Source organism: Misgurnus anguillicaudatus, chromosome 23 (genome assembly GCF_027580225.2).
Source record: "Misgurnus anguillicaudatus chromosome 23, ASM2758022v2, whole genome shotgun sequence".
In the NCBI taxonomy this organism is placed as follows: Eukaryota; Metazoa; Chordata; class Actinopteri; order Cypriniformes; family Cobitidae; genus Misgurnus; species Misgurnus anguillicaudatus.
In genome coordinates this window covers 28035936-28052243 of record NC_073359.2, presented here as the reverse complement: position 1 = coordinate 28052243, position 16308 = coordinate 28035936, and the positions used below count along the sequence as shown (strand labels likewise).

Genomic DNA, 16308 nt, shown 5'->3' with positions numbered 1-16308 from the left:
ATTACTTCATGTTAAATAAGTTTATAGTGACCATTTTTTATTTAACTTTTTAGAGTCAATACATGTTAATAGTTTAAAACAAATATGACAAGGTGACATTATAAAAAAAGTTTATAACTGCATAATGCATTCCCTTAATGAACTTTAGTAAATATATTCATGGGCACCGTCTGTACATCAGGGTTCCAACACCTTAGCTAACTTTAAATTCAAGGACTTTCCAGGTCCAATACCCTCAAATTCAAAGGACTAAATGTGGGGACACATTTCAAGTGAGACGTGTGTTACCTTTTTAGATACATTGTTACAGTTCCCTTTCGAGGGAACTCGCACTGCGTTACTGCGGTGATACTTTGGGTACACCTCCAGGGGTAAGTGCGTCTGAATGTGTATATCAAATTCAACCAATGGTGAGGCTTAACGACAAAGACAGGGTGATGCGAGAGCCAGGAAGTATATTGCTATCTACAATATTGCCAAAGACGGCCTTACAGGGACGCAGAAAGTATGGCAAGGGAGACGCAATGTCTCGTTCCCTTTTCAGGGAACAACAGTTACATTCGTAACCCGAGATGTTTTCATGTGTCAAACACAACTATGCAAAAAAGCATTTTGGTATGAATTAACATTCGCATAGAGAAGAAATATAAGCATTAAGCGAATAGTTTAGCATGTGTGCTTAAAAAAGGCTAGAAATATGATATTATCCTGCACAATACAGGGAATAATATGGATGTTTTTCTAGAAAACTTCTTGCATAAAATAGATTCAAGCACTTAAATTCAATGAATGTATCTATGTATGTATATTTTCAAAAACTTCCCAGGGCCTTGAATTTTTCCCCCATATTCACAAACTTTCAAGGAGCTGTGGGAACCCGGTACAAACACAGCACTTCTACAGCTGTAAGAGTCACCAAGAACACATTACTTTTATAAATGAGACAACGGTCAAATGGTTATGTTTTTACACATACAAATTTATTTGTCACAACACCGGTTACTCCTTCTTGGCAGCAGCTTTCCTCATTGCGGCCAAAATGTTGCTGAGTTCTTCCCTCTTTCTCTTGGCGCGGATGTGAGTTCCCACCTGGAGACAACATTACAATGAGCAAAACACCACCACATGCACCTTAACATTTCACAAATAATGACAATGAAGACAATTAATGTAAGGCTTAGCTAAATTTAAATATGCAGCTATGTAGTATTCAATTTCTGTTTTACATATTTTAATCTACTAGTGCCCTAACTAGACATCAAAATTAAATAAAACAGAAAAGGAATATTATAACAGTCTAGTTGTTTTGGATGAAAATAGTTATTTAAAGACTGTTAACTCTTTCCCCGCCATTGATGCTTTTCTGACGAGTTTTTACAGTAATCTGCAATTCCGCTATCATACAGTAGATTACCCAATTTATAAAAATTGGAAGCAAAAACTAATTTAATTTTATACTCTGTGTGTTTTGATAATCGTTCTGAATCTGATCTTTAACAAAATTCCTTTACAATAATGCAAATATTTCATATTTTTGCTTAATATTTGGTATTTTTGAAGAAACCTACACATATTTGAGAGGTTATAAAAAGAGAACAAAATGAAGAAAGGATGAAACATTTTTCCCTGTTTGTTTGAAAGCAGAGGGTCTGTTCTTATATTTGATATATTTGTATGTTTATATATTTATAGAATAGAATTTATACATTTTGGGAAAATCACAAAAAATGCTGGCGGGCAACTTTTTAAAAAAGGCTGGCGGGGAATGAGTTATAGCGAAAACTTGGTTAGATACACTTATCAACCCAGGTGAATGAATGCAAACATTAACTACAAGACATCAATAACCACAAATTATAAAACAAAAGCATCATCGATCCAACCACAGCTCTAACTAACCTTCCTAAAAACATTACTGTAAGTATAAAATATACCTTTCTACATAATACACAAGCTCAAACATATGAAAATCACATGCAAAGGAGTCCTCAGATGAACACTACTGAGAAAACAAACGTACCCTTTTCTTGATAAATTTGAGGGCACGTTTGTCCTTGGACACTTTCAGCAACTCCATAGCACGCCTTTCATAGGGGGCGAAACCACACACCTCGCGGATCATGTCACGCACAAACTTGGTGTGTTTGGTCAGACGCTGAAACATAAGAGCAAAGACACATTAGATAAACATCCCATATTATAGAAACAAATAAACTATTAAAGGGATAATTCACCCAAAAATAAAAATTCGGTCATCATTTACTCACTCTCATGTTATTACAGTGTTGTTCTGATCAGTTTGTAATTAAATCAATCAGAAGCCCCATTGACTTGCATAGTATACTTTTTTCCTACTATGGATGTCAATGAGTTCTCATCGATTTGGTTACAAACATTCCTCAAAATATATTCATTTGTATATTACTAACCCTAAACTAGTTTTCAACATTAGGGTTAAGTAAATGATTTTCAGTTTTGGGTGAAGAACAGGTCGAAGTTACCAATGATGCAATGCTCTTCCAAAAAAACAACAGCAACACTATTATATTAATGTCTGCCACCATTTTGTCACAAATAAGCTAACTGATGCTGCGTACACACCAAACACGAAGCATCGCGTTCCTTCATCTAAATTACACACGAGATTTGACTTAGTGTCATGCGAATTTTTGCTCAAGTTGAATATTTTTAACTTGCGCAAAGACAGGTTTGAGGTGAATTGCGCTTTTCGCAACAATCTTGGCACCCAATTAGCATCATTTACATTGCCATGCGTAAATTTTGCATCTATTGACGTCTTGCACGTAATCTACTCACGCAAATTGTTGAATCGCGTTTGGTGTGTACGCTCCATATGGCTTTACATTACAGTGAGGTGACATGATCATAATCTTTCACTGCTACAACATAGACGTTAATTTTGCTAATCGTAAACATTATTATTTATACTAATTGCAACTAATAAACTATTACAGCTATTTTCTGACATAAAAAAGCTATTTCTGTAAAACATTTAAACAATATGCATTGAAGTGCCATTCAAATATGAACTGAAATACATCGGTCAATATTTGGGTATTTTGGAAATACACAACCCACATGACAAAATAATATATTACACTAACTTTATTATTTATTACAGTAACTTATACTGTTGTATTAACTATAGCAACTTGTAAACTATTCTAAATAGTGTAGCATATTTTATTATTTACTATGTTAAGGATAAAAACCCTTTAGTATTTGGGAATTACTACAGGTCACTTTAGTGAAAACTAGAGAACACTTTAGTATTTGTAAAGTGGTAAAACCACTGACGTTATTAATAGGTATGTTGCTAAAATTATCAAAATGGATAAATGCTAAAACGAGATGATCATATATAAAGAGATTGAAAAAAGCTTTTAAATGAGACCAATATCATGTATATGGGTTAAAGAATAACAAAGTACTGGCCATTTGAAACTCGAAAATTATCACTTTATTTGGTCCCATGTTTTCCATTAAAATTCAAGAAAATGTGTGACCGAATCATGAAAATTATGACGTTTTTAGCTATAACTTTTTAAATTTTTAAGATATTGACCTGAATCTTTCAGGATAAGCTGTTTGCCATATCCTCTACATATTCTACTTCTGAAAAGTCAGATAAATAAAAAAACAAACCACTAATTAGACCAAATAACACTCTTTATTCAGTCTATATATACAGACATTTACTAACATGGCTATACGGCTGCTCCCCATTCTTTACCATTCAAGCAGATTTTGGTAGAGGTAAAACCACCTTTGGTAGTCGTTCAAATTTATTCAAATTTCGTCCACTTGTTGTTTAGAAATTAAACTAATTGTCTTTACAATTTCAAGAATGTCTTTACTCAACTTAAGTAAAAACAGCGATGATTTTACAAACAACATACTTTGGCGAGCTCGCACGGCCAGTAGTGAAACATAAAAGGTGGTGACTGAAAACGAGAAGGTACCTATGCTTCTTCCGGTGATGTTAAGAATTAAAACTCAGAAATTTCACCATCAACAAACCAACAGAAGCATTATTTTCCACAACACCGCGCGCCGCCTGAGGAAATCTTGGGTTTCGTTGAGCGGAACCAAAAAATCAGCCGCGACAGCGGAGTTAGCAACATACCTATTATTAATTACAAGGCATTGTAACAGTACATTGTGTAACTAGACTAAAACATTGGCTCAAACTCACCCCTCTCCTGCGGCTGTGCTTGGGCTTGGTAACATTTTTGGTCACTGGGTGGCCTTTATTAAGGCCAACCGCCATAGGATACCTGATGGCCATCTCTGTGAAGATAAAGAGTGTTTTAATGTAGACTTATAAGCTAAGCCGATGGACAAAAATGTGCAAGATACCGAGTTGCATGTGCATTGAATGATACGTCAGTTATGACTTCCAAAACCATAAAACAAAAACACACCATTTTATTCATTAAAAACGGTAGCATTTGCATTTTACACATAGTCGGAACTTGAGTCGTACAAGTGTGGCAAAAGAAATGAGTGTTTGAGGGAACAACATCTCTGACATTACGGTGTTTCACTGTCTACTTGTAACGAAACCCTCCAAAACACACAAACATCTTGAATCAAATCACAATAATGGCTTAATTCCACTTTAAATGGGATATTATTTAGTCTACAATCGCACTCGATGCGATTTTTATTAGGATTGATCAGATATAAAGTGGATTTTAAAGGTTGAAATGTTGCGGAGATTCATACCTGCGTTTATCTAATGGCGTCCAAACCGGAAGGACCGTAGCCAGGCGGAAGCTGAACTTTCACACGCGACGACACGAGACTCGCGGGAGGAAAAATAATGGCGCCATCTAGAGGTGAAGGACTCGTTTGAAGTTTACAGTGAACATCTGCCACAACGTGTAAATCAATAAATCATTAATAGGATTAAAAACAATGAACAAAGCTGGTATTGTTACTATTAAATTTTAATGGAGAAGCATTAGTAAGGTATTTGTTCTGCCAATTAATCTGTACATGTATAATGAATTGTGCGTATGTGTGTCGAATTTTGATTTGATTAATTCATTAAATTATTAGTTGACACTTCCAAAAGAAGCAATTAAATATTTAAGAAGTGTAATAGAATTCAACAAGTCAAAGTAAACAGCACTTGTTTGGAAATGGTCAAAAATTAATAAGAAAAACTTTTATTGAATATGCATTATTAATTGTATGACGTTGGTACGTTGATTTATATATAGTTCATTTTGCTTTTAGCGATACTAGAATTCTCACAAATATTTTATCTTTACCAAAACATTTATTTGTATATATTTGAAGTTTCCATTCGAACTACAAAGCCCATAATCTCTTGCGACCGAGTTTTGGCGCGGTTTTACGTTGACGGCGGCCATTTTCTTTTCACACCTCCGTTTCAAACACAGCCAACCAGCAGCAGGACTACAAAAATACTTTCATTCAAAAAACCCACAAACGAGAACTTCCAGACACCGTAGGAACACCGTTTCTACTACAAGTCGGGCGCCACTGCAAACACCGGGCCGAAGCAGAGCTCTATCGCCTCGGGGAAGGAGTTTTGTTTTCGTTTGAGATAAAGAGGGTCTATAGCGTGAAGCGATATGGCGACCGCAACCCCGAGCCGCGAGTCCAGCCGTGCGTCGGCCGCAAAGACGCCGCTGAGCCCCGCGCGGATCTCTCGCCTGCAGGAGAAGCAGGAACTGAGCGCGCTCAACGACCGACTGGCCGTGTACATCGACCGCGTACGGGCGCTCGAGCTCGAGAACGACCGACTGCTCGTGAAAGTGTCTGAGAAGGAGGAAGTCAGCACCAAAGAGGTACGCGTGCTTCTTTCTGTCGCTTTTCATTGCATTTTTTTGCTGATAAACTTACTATGATTTAAGTAAACAGTTTTAAAGTGTGAGGAAAGTCTCTGTTTAAACTTAATTCACTCGAGTTTAAGTTAACTTCACGCCATGAGTTAGATGCGTTGCGAGATGAATTGAGGCGCGTGGTTGTCTTTTTGTGTTTTTTCATACATGAAAGCTTCTAGTTTATCAGGTTATCTAAACTTTATTTTAACCTTACGTTTTGGATATCAATGTGTGTGATGCGCATTGCCCTTCTAGTTTGTATTTCAGCGAATTTTTTTTTTTTTTTTTTTAGATTTATAGTTGAATAAAACTTTGTTGGAGTTGTGCACGGTTATGCAACATTTGAAAAGTCGCGCGTGGATACCACGCGTTGGTTTTACTTAACTTAGGACGTCCATGGAAGTCGTTTTATTTTCAATAAAATTCGCACGACAAATATATGTAAAGTGTTGCAACACCTTACATAAACGCATGACAAAATACTTAAAGGATTTTACTCGTAAACGTTTTTGCTTTTAAGATTGAGATTTTCCTATATGCACGTGAACGTGTTAGGTGGACTTAGTGTAAATTTTAACATCTTCTCAGTGTGAAGTCGTAGTGAGTTGTTTTTATTTGATTTCTGAGTTTTTTCCTGGTGTGTTTGGGCGTTTTCCTTATGCTTTGGGTGTGGCCAAGGTCTTTCAAATTTGAATCTGAACTCGACCATCTGCTCCCCCTTTGTTGTGAACGGTGACCATATGAAACTCCCCCCTCAAAAAATAAACCGAGAGATGTTTCAAAAAAGGTTTATTCCGTTTTTGCACGAAAACGGGTAATAAAAACGTTTTTAAACCCCTCCAGACATTTTCACACTCATTTTAAATGTAAGCTGTACCAGTCTTGAGGACTGTGTGGACGGTACAGATGATAAAATAATTAGTTGTGGGTCATTTGTTGATTTTAGCTTACATAGTTGTAACTCATTTGTATAAGTAAATATTAACGTTGAGCTCTTGTTTGTTTTGGGCGTAACACAACAAACCTGAATAGATCTTTTTCTCTCAAGGTTTCTGGGATTAAAACACTCTACGAGGCTGAACTTGCCGATGCCAGACGTGTGCTTGACGAAACCGCCCGGGAAAGAGCCAAACTTCAGATCGATCTCGGAAAAGCCAATTCTGAGCTTGAGGAGGTCTCTAAGAACTAAGTAATCACATTTTTGCATAAACAGTATCGTGTTTTACTGTATTAGACCTTTAATCTTTTTCTTTTAAGTAGATGCATTTAAACTTGACTTATTTGAGCTTACTTAACCAGGCTTACTTAATCCATATCCATCTGCTGCTTCGGATAATGCGAATCTCTGCAAAGTCTTACAAGTATGCGTGTTTTATTGGTCGTTTCTTTATCCCACCTGTACAAAGTCGTTTTCTACTTAGTCGCATGCGTTTTGCTTCAAATGCTATCTTGTTTGTCTTGTTGCTAATGAGTACATCCAAACAGGAAGTGTGTTGCTATGTGGGTAACTGCTTCAACCACACGCAGCAAGCTGCATTATGCCATGCACCTACATTTGGCACGCATATCTAAGTGGTTTGGGTTTTTTATGCCAACATGAGTCAACGTGGTCAAATGGTGACATTCATGTAGAAAATCTTAGTACTTCAAACAAGTACTGTAACTGAAAGAGTTAAGTTAAAATGTTTTTTGCTCTATTCATTTTAGCGGCAAGGCTAAATAAATTATGCATTGTTAGGCACAACAGAGTGATTCTGGGTGAATTGATAATTACTATTTATTTATAGATGGTATTCTTAGTAAACGGGATTTTCACAGAAGTTTATCGGCATTACTTAATACATCTGTATTTACATCTTCAGGGTTTCCCGCAGAAAATTTGTTAGTTAAGGTGGTAGGGTTGGGCGGGGCCCGGGGCGTGCAATCAAAGGGGCGGGGCGTACGCGTTATGATGAAAATTATTATTTTTTATTTAAAACACTTAAATAAAACTTAATTTTGAAGAAACTATGACAGAAAATGAACACATACTAGAGTATTGGGGGAATGGTCTACTCATTTTCAATATTGAAGTATGTTGTTGCCTTGGCTAAGAATTGTTGATACATCCCTCTATCATCTGTGTGCGTGCACGTAAGCGCTGGAGCGCGCTGCGACGCTTCGATGGCATTTGGCTTGGCCCCATTCGTTCAATGGTGCCATTTAGAGATAAAGTTAGGGCGTTTTCACATCTGTAATTCGGTTCATTTGGTCCGGACCAAAAGCAAAAAATGATACATTGTAACTTTTTTAGCAGATTTGGTTCCATTTCACACCACACTGATTGCTCTGATCCGCACCAATTGAAACGAACCAAAATTCTGTCATGTGATAAGATCAACATCACTCATTGGCCACATGTATTTGAACGTATTTCCTAAACGGCTTCACGATTGGTCAGAATCAACGTGCGGCAAATTCCAACGGAACCCCCGGAAGTAAACAAAAGAAGGATAATACAGCAGACACCATGGACAGACGGCTGCGCGCTGTAAATATGTCTCCGTGGTTGTTATACATAGTTTGTATACAGCACTCTAGACAAACTGTTCATTTTCAGAAACGGTTTAATGCACTACAAACGGCGAAGACAAAAAATTTCCGAGGCTCCGCCCGCACCTCCTCGCAACTCCAGGTATGTCCGCGATTTGTCATTGTGCTAATATTGCTAATAGAAACGGTCAACAAACACTTCCTCATCCGATAATGCGCAGTTGACTACGGCAGCTGGTTTAGTCCAAAATGCGCTGTACTTTTGCAGTTAGGTCGGTTCGATCTCGGATCGTGTTCTCACCACAAACGAACCGCTCTAGAGTTCGTTTGAAAGCGGACCGAGACCACCTCTGCAAGCTGGTCTCGGTCCGCTTGTTTGGTCCGCTTCTGGTGCGCACCAGAGTTCGATTGCTGCATTCTCACCTGCCCAAACGAACTGCACCAACTGAGCAATCAAACTCTGGTACGATTCAATCGAACTAAACAAGGCAGGTGTGAAAACCCCCATAGAAGTGACCAAACACATCAACGTTTTTCCTATTTAAGACGAGTAGTTATACGAGCAAGTTTGGTGGTACAAAATAAAACGTAGCGTTTTTCTAAGCGGATTTAAAAGAGGAACTATATTTTATGGCGTAATAGCACTTTTGGGAGTACTTCGACTCGCCTGAAAAGTCCGCTCCCCTTCTCACTCTCATAATGGGAGAGGGAGGGTGTTACTGCGCCGAGTCGAAGTACTCCCATAAGTGCTATTACGCCATACAATATAGTTCCTCTTTTAAATCCCCTTAGAAAAGCGCTACGTTTTATTTTGTACCACCAAACTTGCTCGTATAACTACTCGTCTTAAATAGGAAAAACGTTGATGTGTTTGGTCACTTCTAACTTTATCTCTAAATGGTACCATTGAATGAATGGGGCTAAGCTAAATGCTATCGAAGCGTCACAGCGTATCAACAATTCTTAGTTAAGGTAATAACATATTTTAATATTGAAAATGAGTAGACTATTCCTTTAATGAATTAAATGTTTTTACCTCTAACGTGAATAGCTGTGTGATGAAGTGGAACTAAAGCGTTTAATAAACACAAACTAAAGCAGATGTTGTAGAATGTCTGGCGAACGATGATAGATAGTGTAAAAATGTATTATTTCCCACTATTAATTACATTATCTTAAACAAGTGTAACTACTGTAGCATGTAAATAATGCACATAAATAAAGTGAGCAAGAGCGCTCAACAATTATATCTAATCAACAGGCACGTGAAACCTAGCTAGCAGGTCGCTCAAACAACAAAATCACCTGCTAACTTACTTTGAATTTGCAAGAACTGTAGACTAATACACACTTTAATAAACCCAAAACATAAGTCTACTTACAGTTCTCACGGACACGCGTTTTATCAACTGGCTATCCTACAGACATGACGGACCACGTCTTTATCTCATTTGGCATTTTCGCGTGCACGCTCATGGTGTGAAGCGCGTCCGCGCTATTCTCCAAGATGTTTTATTAACTGGCTAGTTATCATCCAGACAGTGACGGTCCAGTCCACGTCTTTCTCATTTCGGCCGTGCGGCACACATGCCCGCTCGCGGTATGAAGAGCGTCCGCGCTATTCTACGTTTTTTTTTTTTAAAGCTTAGTTAAGGCGGTAGGGTTTCTCAGCTTAGGCGGGCCGCCCGAACTGAAAAGTGCTGTGGGAAACCCTGATCTTTGACCGATTTATAACCTTAAATACAGCTTTCCACTTTATTACAAACAAAACTGACATATTAAAAATCTTTTCCAGCTATAAGAAGAAGGATGGAGATTTGGTTAAGGCCCTTGCCCGTATCAAAGAACTGGAAGCCCAGTTCAACAAAAACGAGGCGGCACTCAACACGGCTCGTGGCGAAAACAAATCCCTCTCTGCAGAATTGGCCGACCTGAAGGCTCAGCTCGCTAAAGTAAGACATCTTTACATTTTAAAGGTACTAAGTTCCCCTCGCTTGGTGCATAACAGAAATAACTTTTGTGTCCCTTCAGGCTGAAGATGCTCACGGTGTGGCTAAGAAACAACTGGAGGATGAGACTTTGTTGAGGGTGGATGCGGAGAACCGCAGCCAGAGTCTGCAAGAGGAGCTGGAGTTCAGGAAGTCTATGTTTGAAGAGGTCAGTACTTTTTAAATAAACCAACCAACCAACCAATAAAAGCATAGGTCAAAGGGCAGTACCGACATTATGAATGTTTTTCCTAGGAGGTGCGCGAGACGCGCAAACGGCAAAGTAGGCGTACGGTGGAGGTGGACAGTGGGGCGCAGCAAGACTATGAATTCAAACTTGCGCAGGCGCTGCAGGACCTCCGCAGGCAGCACGAGGAACAAGTGCAGATTTACAAGGACGAGCTGCGTCAGACTTTTATGGCCAAGGTACTAAAAGAAACCAATGTTGGTGACTTATTAAGTCTTTATCACTTGATGTAGAGCAAAGTAAACGATTTCTTTTTTTTTTTTTTTACTGCAGCTGGATAATGCAAAGGTGTCATCCGACATGAATGATAAGGCGGTGCTCACCGCTCGTGAAGAGCTGCAGGAAGCTCACATGAGGATCGAGGGCCTGAACTATCAGCTCAGTGCCCTGCAGAAACAGGTATGTGCTCCATTTACAGTACATGCTAAAATATGCATAGATATCATGCAACGAACGCTGTGCATATTCACAAAGGAGTTTTTGTTCACCCGCAGGCGTCGTCCGCCGAGGAGCGTATCCGTGAACTGGAAGGCTTGCTGGCCAGCGACAGGGATAAGTACCGGCGACAGCTGGACGCTAAAGAGCGTGAGATGGCCGAGATGAGGGAGTGCATGCAGCAACAGCTGAACGAGTACCAGGAGCTGCTGGACGTGAAACTGGCTTTGGACATGGAGATTAATGCCTACAGGAAGCTCCTGGAGGGAGAAGAGCACAGGCTGAGTGCATACCACAGCACACACCTGCTCGTTCAGTCTTGACCGTTCTTACATAATACTAGCTTTGTATCTGGGATCACTCACAAGTGTACAATTAAGCAAAAATGACAAGAATGGTGGGCCCGGGAATGCTTTTGAATTGTTCAAATGTGCCTATACTGCACAAAGTAAGGCGACTTGCGAGGTTTTAAAGTGTTTGAGGCCAGAAATTCTGTTCACTGTAATTTGCAATGCTTACTATTCCTAAAATGCTATCTATTTAGGCAGCTTACTAGGTTTTGAAATGCTAGGTATTCAAAGTAGCCTATGGTCAAAAATGCTGTCGAGGAAGGAAGCTCGTTCTTCAGACATGTTTAAGCATGCTTGAGGCCTGAAGTGCTGTTGATCATCATGCCATTTTCGAGCATTTAACATCACTCCAGGCAGACACACTTGTCTCCTGCCGCCGATGTTGTTATAGCAGCTGGTTATTATTGCTCGACGTCATACCGTCATTTTCACAGACACCTGCGATGCGAACGTTCTTTAAATCCACTTCACATTTTTGCGCGGAGAAGTGAGGCGGATTGTAAAATGTCACGCTGGAGCGATAATTATTTCGTCCTCTAGCCGATGAGCAAACAGATAACGGATCGCTCACAAGAGGTTGTCATTAGACTTAGCATGAAGGCGTAGAGAGGAAGAGCCACAGGGAGCTAGGCCATCTTCATTTGGACGACGTGTAATAGGAAGGAAAGGTAAGCAGAATAGACTTGCATGACAAATATTTACACGGTGCGGTTGCCCGTTCGTAGTTCTCGCTTGTTATTGTAAGCATTTTAAGTTTGCATTTTTTTGTCTAGGCTGAAGTTGTCCCCCAGCCCGTCCTCACGAGTGACAGTGTCCCGCACCGTGGCCAGCAGCAGCAGCAGTTCTTCACGTACCTCCCGTGCAAAGAGAAAGCGCGTTGAGCTTGAGGAAGGCTCAACTGGTGCCTCCAAATTTCACATCAGCCAGAAAGCAGAAGCCACTGGCAGCGTCAGCATCGAAGAAATCAATCTGGATGGAAAATCGGTCACTCTCAGGAACAGCTCCGATAAGGTCCAAATGATCCCAACCATAATGTGATAAACTCTGGTTCACCAAAGAGGAAATATTGATATTGTTTGTTTTCAAATTTAGGATCAATCTCTGGGCAGCTGGCGACTAAAGAGGCAGATTGGAGATGAGGAGATCACTTACAAGTTCAGCCCCAAGTTTGTCCTGAAGGCTGGCCAGACAGTAACTGTAAGCAAACCGGACCATAACGTCTGCTTTTCATTTTAACACATTTAATATGCGTCCAGCTGTTTATTCTGATGTTACGGTACACAGGTGTGGAGTGCCGATGCCGGTGTGTCCCACAACCCCCCCTCAGATCTGCTTTGGAAGAGCCAGAGCTCTTGGGGCACCGGAGAGAATTTCCTCACCGCGTTGATCAATTCAAGCGGAGAGGTATGATATCTGGTTAATTTGTGCTGTATTTTGATAGTTTTGTGCCTCCTAACATGGAAACTTTTGCTTTTAGGAAGTGGCGAAACGAACCGTCATGAAAAGTGTGGTGGAGATAGAGAATGGTGATGATGAGGATGGAGAATTTGGAGATGAAGATCTTTTCCATCAACAGGTTAGTCATGCTCTGGTTTGTCGTATAGACACATCATGTATTTTTGTTCCTTAACCCCCTAACTAGCGCTGCCCTTTATGAGTGGGTGGGGGGTTAAAAACTGATGTACACTTCTTTATATTAAAGGCGGGGTGGATGATCTCTGAAAGCCAGTGTTGAGATTTGAAATCACCTAAACAAACACGCCCCTACCCCAATAGAATCTGGACCTTATTTTGATAGACCTGCCACGCACATACGCAACCCAGGCAACAAAAGTCGGGCTACCAAAGTGTCTTTCAAAAATCACGCCCCCCACCTTTAATATTACTCTGTCATTTATCTTTGGTCTAGAAGCCTAATCTTTGTCTTGTTTGAAAGAAAACACAAACATTTTTTAGCACTTTACATTTATTGTAATAAATAAAAATAATGCAACAAAGTATATGTTTTATACATAAAATTATCACAAAAAATAGGTTTGTTACACTTTTAGTGGTTTTACCAACAATGGCCACAAGGTGTCAACGTTTGCTGCATACTCTTGTCACAAATTAATAAATTACAGTCATTGCATTATTATTAATGCTAAAAGGTTGTAAAATATTAAAAACTATATATTTTTGACCATTCCAAAGATATATAGTTTGTCATTATATTAAAATGTACATGCTAATTGGCACTTGACAGTTCAAGGGTTAAACCAGCTAAAAGTTTAAGTAAACAGGATTAATTGGTGTTGAATGTCTTGAATATAAAATGCATTAATCCATTACAAACTGAACTGGCTTTTGCTCTTCATTTTAATGTTTTTAAAGAGCTTCATTAGAATGCATTTTTTGTGAACTTGCAGAGATTATTTTTTTTAATTTAATATCTGTCTTTACTGTTTGCTCTGTTTCAGGGAGATCCAAAGACCCGATCCAGAGAATGTGCCGTCATGTGATGCAGTTTAAACTTTTAGTATTTTTCTTCCAGAAATCGAGTCTTTTGTAGAGCCACTACTTTTGTATTTCTCAATCATGAGTTCTTAACTTTCATCCCCCTATTTTTACGGACCTCGTTTTTAAAGCCAGTTAATCACGAACTGCGGCAAACAATGCTATTTTTCGGCCGTATTCGTTAATGAATAGCCTCAGAGAGCGTCATAGGAGTCGGAGCGCTTCCGAAGTGCAGCAAAATACCATGTAAGAATGAGTCAAATGATATGAAATTAGAGATTATTTGTGTGAACCGCCGACTAAAGAATCTGCATGATTCATTTTAATAGATATGCAGATTCTTGTCGCTGCAGGTTTATGAATTGGGGAATTATTATGGGATGCTCTGACATGGGCGTCTTTGCTCCTTGGTTTGTGTTCTGTAGTGCACTATTATATCCCTTAACTGACAGTCGCTTAGTACACCTATTGTTTTTGTTTTATGCTTTGCCAATCAGATGAACAGGGTGGAAAGAATTTCCAAAAGATTACTGATTTGCAATACTAACAAATAATTGTTACGTTCGTGTATTTTGATCGCTTTACATAGTATTATGTATGTTGAAATAAGAGAAAAATAAATAAGGTGGTTTTTTTAGTTCGTAGATGCGTCAACGTAAATTTACGAAAGGCAGTCTTGGGTCAGTCTTAGATGGCAGGTTTCAATTAAATTTATTGTTTTGCATTTAAACTCGAGTTGATCGTACGATCAGTAGTCTTTCTCTGTCAATTCGGCTCATAAATCAGAATCGATAAGTTTAGGTGAATGCTCGGTTAGATTAACCAAAGAGATGTTAAGGTTCATAAATATTGTGATGAATGAAATCACGTTTCATTTGTCTTTTTTAGTTTGCCAAATAAAGTCAAATTTGTGTTCTGAATTTGTAGTATTTGTGAAATCCACATAATCTTTATCGTTCCACCCTGTTAAGTCTGTTGTTTTGTTTTTCGAACTGTCTTATGTTTTAAAAAAATTGTTTTTCAGTCAATTATGCATGCAACGAATATTTTTATATAAATAAGTTAATGAGCAGGGGGACATTGCTAACAAATTTGACCCGATTCTTTAGAAAACGAAATTACACTGCGATCTGAGTTTTAACTATAACCATGTTTTTATGTATTTCTTCAGCATTTTTTAACTGTAGTGCACATGATTCCTAAAGCACAATCGTAGTGCTTTTACACGCATTTTAAATTGAGATGAAATGTCTTTGGGCGCATGCCGTGTATACAAACAGTTGACCTGAGAAACAATTTAGATTTTTAATGAATTAGTTTAAAGGGGTCGTCCTAATTTACGTTAACTTTTTGGGGTCATTTCGAAGGTAATGTAAACATTTACCTGATGTATCACGGGTTTGTTAAGCAAGTGAAATTAAGCCCAAGTGTAATTGTATATGCGTACATTTGTAACTTGGCCTCTGAGCTAATAAAATCTTCCTCCTTACTGTGGGTTCACACCAGACGCGAGTTCAACGATTTGCGCGAGTAGATTAAATATAAAGTCAATGCAAAGACGCAATCACACTCGTCCTCGCATTGGGCGATGCGAATGACGCAATATGGAAAAAATGCGCAATTCGCCTCAAACGCGTCTTCGCCCAAGTTGAAAATATCCTCGAGCTAAAAATAATTCACATGACACAAAGTTAAATCCTGCGAGTAATCTAGAGCGAGTAACGCGATGTTCCGCGTTTGGTGTGTACGTAGCATAAGTTTTTAACTTTGTAAGAAATTTACTGATAATCTGTGAATTTCCTTTTTAGTTTCTGTTAGTTACAAACACTGTTTTCATAAGGAATGTAATTTCCTTTATATTGTCAGGTTTTATTAGACAGGGCTGTGATGAATGTATCAGATACAATGTGCTTTGATTTTTTTACGAAATTGTCAATCTGACGTTGCAGTTGTAGTTATTTACTGTATAGAAATTTGAACTACCGTCAAAAGGGTAGAAATTGAGCCATAACGAATTGTGAGCTATAAATTAGAAATTGTGAAGGGTTAAACATTGTACGAGGACTTTGAAAGGGCTGAAAAGCAAAAGTCTCATTCATTTTCATCTATTTTACTTTCATTTGTCATTTTTTTTGTACGCAATATCCAATAAATGTTTTACGTATGAAATGCGACTCTTTGTGTGTAATTTATAATTTTGTGCATCACAAAACACCTCACATACCCAACAATATACGTATGCAACATATAAAGTACACAAATGATCGAAATGCTTGCATTTTTATGATAGGCACATCAGTTAAAAATGTACTCCTAACTTGTCCACAAGAGTGCAGCACACTCTTTCGGTATCGCTTTCATAGCTTGCTCAACAGAAAACA

At 38.6% G+C, this 16308-nt stretch overlaps 2 protein-coding genes across 2 annotated transcripts; one reads left to right on the top strand and one right to left on the bottom strand.

Moving 5' to 3' along the window:
- Positions 1-958: 958 nt before the first annotated feature.
- Positions 959-4861, bottom strand: rpl36 (ribosomal protein L36). Its single transcript, XM_055217565.2, has 4 exons — positions 4750-4861; positions 4217-4311; positions 2021-2155; positions 959-1089 (listed from the first exon to the last, which is right to left on the bottom strand). The coding sequence occupies exons 2-4, from the start codon at positions 4307-4309 to the stop codon at positions 1000-1002; spliced, it is 318 nt and encodes a 105-aa protein (XP_055073540.1). The 5' UTR covers positions 4310-4311; positions 4750-4861; the 3' UTR covers positions 959-999.
- A 540-nt stretch (positions 4862-5401) lies between these two features.
- Positions 5402-16096, top strand: lmnb2 (lamin B2). Its single transcript, XM_073862245.1, has 12 exons — positions 5402-5843; positions 6928-7067; positions 10210-10363; positions 10443-10568; positions 10655-10825; positions 10920-11045; positions 11141-11361; positions 12205-12442; positions 12524-12628; positions 12716-12835; positions 12909-13007; positions 13891-16096. The coding sequence occupies exons 1-12, from the start codon at positions 5628-5630 to the stop codon at positions 13930-13932; spliced, it is 1758 nt and encodes a 585-aa protein (XP_073718346.1). The 5' UTR covers positions 5402-5627; the 3' UTR covers positions 13933-16096.
- Positions 16097-16308: the final 212 nt, after the last annotated feature.